At 53.9% G+C, this 11,507-nt stretch overlaps 1 protein-coding gene across 1 annotated transcript in view; it reads right to left on the reverse strand.

Moving 5' to 3' along the window:
- Positions 1-11,507, reverse strand: part of LIG1 (DNA ligase 1) — a 29,174-nt gene that overhangs the window by 16,866 nt on the left and 801 nt on the right. The window contains exons 2-8 of the mRNA XM_045856295.1: positions 10,304-10,375; positions 8,745-8,831; positions 6,412-6,547; positions 3,976-4,102; positions 2,089-2,184; positions 764-865; positions 550-625 (exon numbers count right to left, since the gene is read on the reverse strand). Coding sequence (XP_045712251.1) covers positions 550-625; positions 764-865; positions 2,089-2,184; positions 3,976-4,102; positions 6,412-6,547; positions 8,745-8,831; positions 10,304-10,320 — 641 coding nt within the window. The 5' untranslated portion in view covers positions 10,321-10,375. The remainder of the gene's footprint in view (positions 1-549; positions 626-763; positions 866-2,088; positions 2,185-3,975; positions 4,103-6,411; positions 6,548-8,744; positions 8,832-10,303; positions 10,376-11,507) is intronic.

Below are 11,507 nucleotides of genomic sequence, written 5' to 3' on the forward strand. Positions count from 1 at the left end.
ATGGAACGGACAGAACCTACACGCAGTGGTGCCGCGGGGCACACTGCCCAATGCCTAGGGTGCCGTTTACCAAGGTGCTAACTTTCTGTCATGGATACGATGCCATTTGTCGTGGACGTGGCCTCACCCCCACCTCCCTACATGACTGGAGGAAGACAACCTAACCTCTCCAGACTAAGCGTTCCAACCAACACCTGAAAAATGGCTAAAACACCCGCTTCCTCCACGGGACTCCTACGGAGATGAGAGAAGGCTTTGGCGCTGTACTGACACAGTAAGTACCCCAGAAAAGGGGGGGACCAGTCCTACCGTGCAGCCACACGCTGGCACTATGCCATTTCACCTCACTGAGAAGGGCTCAGCTGGGGGGGCAAACTGACGTTAAGAATCCCCAAACATTTTTTATTCGTATAATTAAAGCTGAAAACTTTTTGTGATTATCGGTCTCCTGTTTTGGAAGCCTACCATAAGGTCCAAGAGATTTGGGGCTCACTGCACGATTCTCTCCAGCCCACTGTGCTCTCTATCAGCAGCAGGAGGCAGACTCACCCCTTGGGCTCCTCCTTTCTTGGGGTGCCAGGCCCCGCTTCCTTTACTTCCTTCTTGATTGCCGGCTTCCGGGGGGCTGGGGAGAAGCCAGGGTAGGTGAATTAGACTTTCTAACTCACAGGAAGGCCAGTGGATTTGCAGCTGTCCTGGAGGAAAGCCCCACCCACGTCCTCCCTGCGCCACCCAGGGGAGGGGGGCGGGAGGAGAAACTCACTGAAGAAGCTGCTGAGCGTCTTGGGAGCTCTGGGCGGAGGCTTCGCCAGGTCCTCTTCCCGGGCCTCAGGCTCCGAGCTGCTCTCTTGCGGGGCCTCTGCGTCTAACATGAGATAAGTCAGACAGTGACGAGGCACACTCTGCCCACCCCGAGCCTTTTTACTTTTTAACCGAGAGGTTACTCTGACCCTGTAAAGGGAAAACCTAGCCAGCTCTGCCCTTTTCCTCTGCCCAGCACAGTGCTGAGACTGATGATGCATTTTTGCCAAGTCGTGCAACTCCAGCGTTTGGTTAGGGTTAGGGTTAGGGTTAGGTTTATGGCTGTATCTCCCACATGTCACCAAAATGCAGGTGACAGGAGCTCAATACTATATAAAATACCCCTGTATACGGGGTATTTTAGTTTGCAGTACGGGGTCACACTCCTTGCAGTTTGAGGTTACCACATTTTTCAGACTTTAAGATGCGCACCCCCCCAATTTGGGAGGAAAGGGGGGTGGCGTCTTATAGTCCGAATGGAGGTTACCTGGATCCCTGGGGGAGGGGGAGGCGCACGGTGGCCTATGTTATTGATGTTATTAAATATTTTGCCACATTTTTTGTTTCAAAATTTTTTTTCCTATTTTCCTCCTCTACAACCTAGGTGCATCTTATGGTCCCAAAAATTCGGTCTACTTCTGTGGAGCGGGACTTCTGCTGGCTGCTGGGACTGAAACCAAGTGCTGCACAGACACCGGCACGGGCCGGACACCAGAAATGCAGGCGGGGTGGCAGTCTGTGACCAGACTCGTCTGAGAGACGGTGCAGCAGCCCAGAGACGTCCTATTAGTAGGTCATGGTCATTATTTCAGAAGCAAATAACAGTATTACTTTTCCTTCCCACGTGTGTGCATGACTTTCCTCAAGGGCCCAAGCTCCTAGAACATAAATAGTTGTTTGGACGTCACCAGTCAATAAACGGAACTGGTGCGGAACCGGCCGGGGGCACCACGGAAAGCTGGAAGACTGCCTGCGATGCTGAGGCGCTGTGGACCCTGGGAGCCTCTGCTTCCTGGTAAAACTTATAAAAGAAACCCTTTAGAGAAACGTATTTCCAAAAAGTAAAGATACAAATGGAAAACTAAACTGAGACAAATGACTGTCCCCCCAAAATGCTCTCCTAATAAAAATCCCTGGGTGCTGTGGGGGTTCTGGAAGGTGCATTTAGAGTCACGGACACAGGCTTTAATCAGTGGGGTCCCAACACCTGTCCTCTCAGTCAGGCCCCGCCCTTCCGAATTACACACACACACACACACACACACACACACACACACGGTACCTCACCTTCTTCCTCCCTCTTCCTCTTGGTCTCTCGGTCCTTGTCCCTGTTGTGCTCATCTAGGACATCCTGAATCGTCCGTTTAGAAAGCTGCTTCCGAGCTGGGAAGGCAAAGGCCGAGGGGTGGCTGCCTCGCCGGCCCATCTGTCCTGACCTCAGGGAGCTCAGCACCACGCCCGCCCCCTGCCCACCATGAGGGGGCCCCCCCGAAAAGGCTCTGGGTCCCCTCCTTCTCCTCCTGCCCATGGCTGCTGCCCCAGCGCAGGCCTTGTCCTTCGGACTCTGCGGCCTCCTGGCTGTGTGACCATGAGCAGGTCACTCGGTCTCTCTGTGCCTCCCTCTCCACCGTCTGCAGAGACCCCCAAACAGTGAGCAGTGACGCCACGGGCTGGGCCCAGCCTCGACCACAGCGGATGCTCTCCAGGCCCCACCTGCATGCCTAGGATCTACCACCTCCGGGTGTCCTGGACAGGTTTTCCAGAACCCCAGAAGCCTGGAAGTGGCAGGGAATCAACAAGCCCAGGGAGTTCCTCTCACCCGGTGCTCCGGGGTGTTGGCACGCAAGCACCCCGGCTCCTCGCACTTCCAGCAGGTAGTTCTGAACACGCAGGTCGGCCGATCCCCAGGGCTGCCCCAGGAAAGGGAAGCTCTAGCTGCCCCTGCGGCAGCCGATCTAAGAACACATCTTCTACTGGCTGACCCTCCTTCCCGAGCCTGTCTGTCTTCTCTGCACCTCCCACCTCCCCAAGAACTGATTTATACTTGAATCCTTGTTTCAGAGCTCCAGAGCCTATTTCTAGAAGGTTCCAAGTTGAGACCCTAACTCACGGTGAAGAGGAGGCAGCTGAATGACTTTCGTCAACTCACCTTCTCCCTGGTCTCTGGGCTCCTTCCCATGGCCCAAGCAGGCCTCCCATCAGCGTGGCTGGAACTGTCCCTCCCCTGCTCCAAAGCTGCCCCCCTTTTCCCACCCCCCACTCCAGGACAAAGTCCAAGTGGCCACCCCATCCCACCATCCTACTCAATCTCTCTCCACCTGAGCTTTGAGCTTCCCACGCCACACAATCCACTTCCTCTCCAACGTTACTTAATTGCTTTGTCCCCAAACACACCACACTGTCACATTGTGGGCCTTTGCACACGCTGTGTTCTTTAGCAGCCATCTGGGACAAAGCTCAGATGTCACCTCCTCTAAAGTGAGTCCCCTTCTCAACCCAGAGCCAATGCTGGGGTCAGCCCCGAGCCACTCGGCTATCTTGTTACGACCACCTGTCCTGCAGGTCTGACCCGGCCCTCCCGGCTCACAGCCTCCCACGGCTCCCCAGTCCCTGCAGGATAGAGCCCAGGCTCCTTAGCCCCCGGCAAGGCCCTCTGGGAGCCAGCCCCTGCTCTCCCCCGCACATCCTCAGTCTCCCTGCTCTGCACACTGCACTGTCTTCTCCAGAAACACTGACTTGTGCGGGCTCTGCAGACGCGCCAGGCCGCTGCACCTCATGGCCTCCACATGGCCGCTTTGGCTGCAACACCTCCCACTGCCCTTCCTCAGCTCAGCGAACCCTGACCCATCCCCCAGGTCTTGGGCTCTGGGCTGGCTCCACTCTGCACTCCCACAGCGCTCTCGTCACCATGGTCATTTCTCATGCCACACCACCCAATGGAAATACGTGGTGGGCCACCTACCTCATCTTAGACTTTCTAGTACCCACATTGAAAAGAGGGGAAAAGCAGGTGAGTTACATCACCTGCCCCAGGTCACATAGCCAGTGGATGGTGGAGCTCTGCCGTTAGCCATACACTAAGACCGGAGCTGCCAGGAGGACAGCCGCCTGGTGCAGAGATCCAAGTGGGGACAAGGGCAGGCACCTGCAAGGACAGGGCCCGTGTGTCCACACCTGTGCGACGCTTCGGGATGCCCGATGGGGAGATGCGCGCCAGAGATGTGCCGGACAGGGAAGGGCTGCTCTCGGGAACCGTGACCGGACTAGGTGGGGAGGCTGGTGGGGAGTCAGGGGCAGGCTTCTGCAAGGGGAAGAAAGGGTGATTACAGTGAGGGGAGCGGGGAGCACCAAGCTCTCTCGTTTCCCGGCAGCTGAGAGCAGAGAGAAATTCTCACCCTCTCTCTGTGCCTCCCCACCACTCCATGCCCCCAGTCCTAGCCCCAGCTCAGGCCGCGGTCTCTCTTATTGGGGCCATTACTCTGCCCTCTCGTGTAGGTCAGGGTCCCAGACCCATCATGGACACCAGTAACTCTCTTCTAAAGTAACAGAATCTTTGATCTTTAGCTGGGCATATGATGGCTACACTTCCCAGCCTCCTTTGCAGCTTGTGTGGCCAAGCCCCTCAGTTCTAGCCAATGCGATGTACAGGGAAATAATTAGACACTTCCCTTGGCTCATTCCCTTGATGAAAGTGCAGTGCCCTCTTTCTCCCAGTGTGGACACTCACTCGGATGAGCGCATCCAGGCAGAGCAGGTAACAGTAGGGAAGCAGCCTCACTCTCATGCTATGAGTTTCCCACAGTAAACCTGGACCTTACACGCTCATTAGACAGAGAGAGAGATTCCTACCTCCCTTAAGCCACTGTTATCTGTGCCTGGGTTTCAATACTAGCTCATCTTCTTGCAGGGCCCTGTGGCAGTAGCCAAGCAACTGCCTTCCGCTCCCATCTGCTCTCCCTTGCGACACTGGGACTCTGCAAAGGCCTTTCCTGCGCTGTGTCGGCGATGTCAGTGCAGGGGCCCGAGGGGACTGCGTGAGCTGGACCCAGCTCCCAGTCACTGGCAGTGCTTGCTGGGCCTGACACACGGTGTTCCGAAGACACCGGCAGACTCCGCCCAGTGCCCCTTCTTCGAAGACCCAAGCCCCAGGCCCACAGGGCACCTCCTCCAAACCCACCCGAGACCCCAGCACCCACCCGCCAGCATCTCTACCAGGAAGGTCTGAATTTCTGCTCCATAGCCCGAGGGGCAGGAGCTGCACCCTGCAGTGGCCACCTCAGCGATGACTTACTCACAGTTCTCTTCTCACCCCTAGTTCATAAGTGCGACCTAGTTGACAATTCCTTATAATGAACTCCCCCTCTCTCTCCAAGTCAGTCACATGATTTCTGTCTCCTATTTGGACCCTGATGGACACAGGCCCCCAAAGGGATATTTCAAACACTGTCCCTCTCCCCTCAAAACGTTTCCTTGGCTCCCTGACAGCCCCAGGGCCAAGTTCAAGCTCACACAGATGCCCCTGTCCTCCTGCGCAGGATCTATGAATGTTTGATCACACAGCAAAGGGCAGTCAGTCTCCGGGCTCCAGGGAAATTAAGGTTGCTAATCAGCTGCCCTTAAGACAGGGAGGCGGTCTTGGATTACCCGGGCAACCAGAGGGGGCTAAGAAGTGGAAGAAGGAGGCAGGACAGAGGTGTGGCCACCGAGGAAAGGCATAACTACTCTCTCTCTCTGCAAACGGCAAGAAGGTGGAAAAGGCAGGAAATGGAGTCTCCCCTCAAGTCCCAGAAACACAGCCCGGCCCACACCTGGATTTCAGGCCCGGGAGACCAGAACTGTGACCTAATACACTTCTGTGATTTTTAGCTTCTAAGTCTGTGGCGCATCATTATGGCAGCAAATGGAACACAAACACAAGTGATCTGGGGAGGTCTCACTGGGGTGACAGTTGTGCAAAGCCCTGAAGAAAGTGAGGGATTGACTGGGCCCCGGACACAACCTGGGGGAAGAGCTGGGGGAGGGGGGGAAGGGGGGCTCCCTAAGGGCCTTGTCCCCATAGGGACCAGCGCTGGCCTGAGCTGCCAACACTGGCGGCTTCAAGCAGGAGGAAGACAGGGTCTGACCTCACCACTGACAGACTAAGAAACACTGCACGTTGGACGTCATCTACAGGGCAACTCGAGGGCACTAAGTGACTTCCACACGAGAAAAGGGACTGAGCCGTGGGGGCGGGGGGGGGCGCGGTGCAGGGGCCGACAACACACTGCCTGATAACAGCAGAGACTGGAGCATCTCTGAGCCCTTCCTTTGCATCAGGCGTTACTCCCAGACCTGCCCATGCGCTGACAACCGTCATCTCCACACAGCCCTAGCAGGCAGGCGCCACTGTGAGCTGCAGGTCCCGGCACTGAGGTGGAGTCAGGCCCACGCAGACCCGCCCGACTGCTGCTCAGGCACACCACGAAACCCTTCTGCCTCCGGGGGCATGTTTCCAGAGTTCCCCACCCCCTCCCCCCCCCCCCCGCCCGAGCTGCTGCTGCACTTGGTTCCAAAGGATAATGGGAATTACAGTTTCTTCCCGTAAAAATGGGCAGGCTGATGGGGACCTACCTGGCCTTTGGGGGGTGTGATGGCTTCATCCTCCTCCTCACCGTCGCTGCACAGGACCTGGGCCGCCCTCCTCCCCGGCCTCTTCACTGGGGACTCGCTCTCTGGCACCACTCTGTTCCGCTCCTTCAGCGCCACCCTGGCCGGTGGGGACACGGGGATGTTCTGGCGGGCAGAGCGTTTCGGCCAAACACTCCAGCTCCTTCACTGTGTCTTATTTCCTTCCCTTCCTTACACACATTCGACGAACATTCTCTAGGGGCCTCCTGAGAGCTCCTATGTGCCCACGCTGGGATGGGTGATGCTGGGAGCAAGTGGGGCCCCTACTCAGGACAGAGACGGGGCCCCAACATCCATTTGGAAACCCTTTCTTTTAGTCATCCAAGCCTCCAAGTTGTGTCTAGGTACATGGCCCCTCAACTAGGGACTACATTTCCCAGCCTCCCCTGCTGCTAGGCATGGTCACGTAGTGAGTTCTGACCAATAGGATCCACTGCTTGCCCTCACAAAAACCCAGGTCTCAGGATAACCTACCACTATGGAGCTACCTTCCTGCCCTGTACAGCCGACACACTCCCCACACTGGCTCTGAGGAGCGTCCTGGTGAAAGACACAGGCAGAGGCCATCAAAATACAGTGCAGTGTGGACGTGGTTTAAGGCACTGATTCCAACAAGGGCCTGCACTCCTGCCAATGGGACCAACATGAAGACAGACACCTCCCCAGGGAGGCCGGTGACAGCACTCACTTTATGGAGCATCATCAGAAAGAATGAAGTGGGTTGATACAAAGCATCATGGAAAGGGCTTTAAAGGACATTTTTGGTGAGGAAAAAAGCAGGTAATCAATGCTATGAGGAATTGCAATGGATTTTATTCGCTGCTAAAACCATAGGACCTGGAACAGTGCCTGACACGCAGAAGATACTCAACGGGTATTTAGTGAATATTTAGTGAAATGAATATGTATGAGTCCATGGATATAAAAATATGTATGTTTGCCAGTTTGTATCTGCAACTTGTATATATAATAATCTAGCTTCTGTTATTTAAAAATAAAGGAGCATATTTCTCAGGATCTGGTGCACATCAGGCCTGTGCCAACTCCCTGAGATAGAACAGCAGCCAGAGTGACAGCCTGCTGTACCATACATACGTAAGGGAACACTCGCCTGACACACAGTTATGCAGCGCCTGTTACATGCATATGTGTTTACAGGCATGTTGGAAAGGACACGCCTGAAATGGGTAAACGTAGTTCCTCTAGACAGTGAATACTGGAAGGACTTTAAAGTTTTCACTTTACCGACATCTCTGGGCTGACACATTAACAATCACCACGTGTGATTCTACATGGGGGGACCCACGCTAGACGGAGAATGTGTACCCGAGCATGGGGGACACACACAGAGACTGCTGCAGCATGGGCTGCAGCATGGGTTGTCCCCGAGATTTGGGGACAACCTCGATATCCACCAGTAGGGGGATGTTAATAAAACAAAGCACTGGGCAGGAGGCAAAAAGGATAAGCAGTCCTCTGTGACGACAAATGGAAATCTCTGAGTCATAATGTTGCTAAAGAAAGCACGTTGAAGAACAATATACACAGCATAATATTTTTTTTAAAAAGTGAAAATGTATCACATAAAACTACATATGCACATACAGCACATACATAGCAACGTACACACAGAAGGGGCAGATCTGAAGCCTGGGAGTGTCAGGAAAAGTGTGACTTGAGTATTACCCCTCCCCAAGCCAGTGGGTGAACAAACCTCGCACTGTTCTACCAGCTGTACAGGCGTTAAGTCACTGAACCCACGCAGAAAACCTGACAGAGATTGAGATACTGTTACACACTGGGAAACTGGGACACAGGAAGTGAGGTTACTTGCTCAGGGTCCCAAATTGGGCATGGGAATGAATCTAGGCTGAGTCCACGCTAGGGCAAACTGATGGGTGTAGGGGTGATCATGTGACCCAAGCAGGGCCCTTCCCATGAACTTGTGAGGTAGATACTGGAGGAGAGAATATTGCTCTCTTCTCCTTAGATGAGCTGGCATTGAAATGTGGCCAGTGGCCAGCTTCTCTGCCTCTTGGAGAAAGTCTGCTCTAGAATGAAGCTGAGATGTCTGGAGCAGAGCCCCAAAGACGACTCTGAGGCCCTGGATACAGCTGTGCCTGAAGTTGGGCATACCTTTGCACCTCCCAGTTACTGAAGTCATAAATTCCCTTCGAACTCCTGAGACATTCAGAGCTGAGTTTGTAACACTTGCAGCCAAGAGAGTCGTGACTGATAAAGGAACAAATGCACCACATCCCAGACCCATTACGTACTTTGGAGGGGGCTCTGTCTCTCTGATGCTGTCGGATGCCTCCTCTGGCTTCTTTGCTTTGCCCTCTTTCTTGGGTTGGAAAAATGACCTGGAAGAGGACAGGAGCGGGGAAGGGGGATGAGAGCAGCACTGATAGCCCCTCCGATCCATCATTCTCTCTGTGGCTTCTGATACCAGTTCCCATCCTAGCACATAAGGGATGTCGGACAACCCCCTTTGACAAGGAAACAGAAGTTCAGACAGAGGAGACAACACTCTGATCTTTTTTCTGCCCTAACTCGACCTGAGAGATATGACACACCCCCATTTTCATTCAACAAGTTGTAACTAAGCACTTATTGTGTGCCAGGGACAGATTGGCTCCAGATTTCTCATCACACGAGACAAATGCAGCCTGGGATCTGCGTGAGCCACCATCTCCGGGGTCAGCGGGTCAGCGTGGCGGATGTCCAGGTCTGGGTCTGTCTAGAGTTCACCCCCACCTCCCGATAACACTTCTCCACTTCTGTCTTGGAATGTCCCCTCCCCAAACTGCTGAGTACGTGAGATCTGCATGGGCCTGCCCTTTCACTCACGACCTGGGTGGGCACACGCTCCAGGCCTGGCCAGTCAGAGCCCTGCATCCCTGTGGCTGGGTCAGGGACCAGCATGGGGCGTAAGCTGGACCAATGAAACAGGAATCTATCTTTGCAACAGCGGGGAGGGAGACTGCCTTTTTCTGCTGAGACTAACTCTATGGCGCCAGCGCCCGGGAGAAGAATGTCCCGCACAACATGGAAGAAAGCAGAGCTGAAAGACGAAGAGAGACAAGATGAAGAGAAACAGGATCCAGGGCAGAGTTCTGGCAACTGGATCCAATTTTTTTTAAAGATTCGATTTATTTATTTTTAGAGAGAAGGGAAGGGAGGGAGAAAGAGAGGGAGACAAACATCAGTGTGTGGTTGCCTCTCATGTGCCCCCTACTGGGGACCTGGCCTGCAACCCAGGCATGTACCCTGACCAGGAACTGAACCAGTGGCCCTCTGGTTCCCAGGCTGGTCCCCAATCCACTGAGCCACACCAGCCAGGGCTACTGGATCCAATTATTGACTCCAGAGGATTCCAACTACATATGTCAAGTAATTCCCTTTGTTCTTTTCCTGAAGCCAGCTCTCACTAGTACGGGGCTTCTCCACCTCAGCAGGATGGGCCTGTTAGACAGGGCCACTCTCTGCTGTTGGCGCCGTCCTGTGCCTCTAGGATGTTCGGCAGCACCTTGGGCCTCGACCCCCTCTCACCCCAGCTGTGACAACCAGAAACACCGCCACATGCTGCCAGATGCTCCCTGGGGAGCAAAACCCTTGCTGACTGAGAACCACCCCTGGGTCAGGGTTTCCGAACCCTGCACCCAAAATGTTTTAGTGAATACGCTGCCCATTTTGCACGTCCCACTCGCCATTTTCCCTCCTGGTCAACTTCTGGGAAATGCCCACTTGAGTTTTTCTAAGAAAAGACAGAGAGTGAGAGAAAGAAGCAACGACTTGGAGAGTTTAAGATGGAAAAGGGAGTGGGGTCTCTTACATGATACTTCGCTGCATGTTGGCGGCAAAATGGTCCCTTTCCACTCCTCCTCCTCTCGTCCCGTCAGCTGCTCTGAAACAGACATCCAAATACTTGTTGAGAAGACTGCTTGTGCAGACATCAAAACATACAACCTCCTTCTTTCAGGGGGAAAAAAAGATCCCACAAAATCAGAAACTTGAGTTTCCCCTTTAAGAAGAAACTCCCCTTTTTTCTTGGACCAGAATAACTTGCCAGTGAGAAGTATTAGTGCAGACAGAGTTCCAAGTCAGAGGATGAGACAAGAAGCCACTTTTCCACATGGAGCCTGTGCTTTACATGCAATCTTTTCTGAGCTGCTGCCCACAGCCAATCATGGGAATGGACCCCTCTGCCCCACTGACTGCGCCTGCCCCAGAGCTGACCATGCTCACCCTCTCCCAGCCCCTCTGTCTCCAGCTCATGTGAATTCTTTCCGAATGGCTTACATCTCTCTTCCCTCCACTTGATGTATAAAAATGCTGAATACACTGGCATATACACATGTCTTTGGTTACTAGCAATCGGGGTAACAAAAACATTACTGAAAAATTGAAGGTTCGTAAGCAGGATCTTTCAAAACCTGGAGGCCATGGTGACAAGGAATGACACAGAAGCATCTTCAGTGGTGAACTGCTTGAGGGCGCCAGGCCAGAAGGCTCACGTCCTCATTTCTTCTAGGTCATAAAAGCCCCCTTTCCTAGCCTGCCTGCTCCCCTAGCCATTCCCCACCCCTATGAAATATTTTAAGACTTTCCCCTAACTATGCTACTCTGCCTCAACTTCTAAGGCTTCAAACAGCTCAGCATCCCTCACAGACAACTGAGGAAGCTGAGATAAGAAAGGGAAAGTGCCAGCCCCAGGCAACAATGGACACCAGACATGCCACCTGGGCCTCTAAGTGTCCCCACCGCACTCCCTGTCCTACTGAGTCAGAAGCTCTGGGGTAGAAGGGCGAAACCTGCAGGCCTAGCGAGCTCCCACTTGACCCTAAGACAAGATGGAATTCAGGAAAGGTCTTACTTAGAGTAGACTGTCGTGCCTCGTCCCCGCCCCCCAACGCCAGCCCCACTGCCTCCTCCTCAGGCTGTATAAAATGCCAGCGATTCCAATGCACTGAAATGGGGATGGAGGCCAAAGAGGGCGATTTGAGTCTTGTTTTCTGCCGTCTCCCCTCACCAAGCCC

Source organism: Phyllostomus hastatus, unplaced genomic scaffold (assembly GCF_019186645.2).
Source record: "Phyllostomus hastatus isolate PE091 unplaced genomic scaffold, TTU_PhHast_1.1 phas_scaffold_1224, whole genome shotgun sequence".
Lineage (NCBI taxonomy): Eukaryota > Metazoa > Chordata > Mammalia > Chiroptera > Phyllostomidae > Phyllostomus > Phyllostomus hastatus.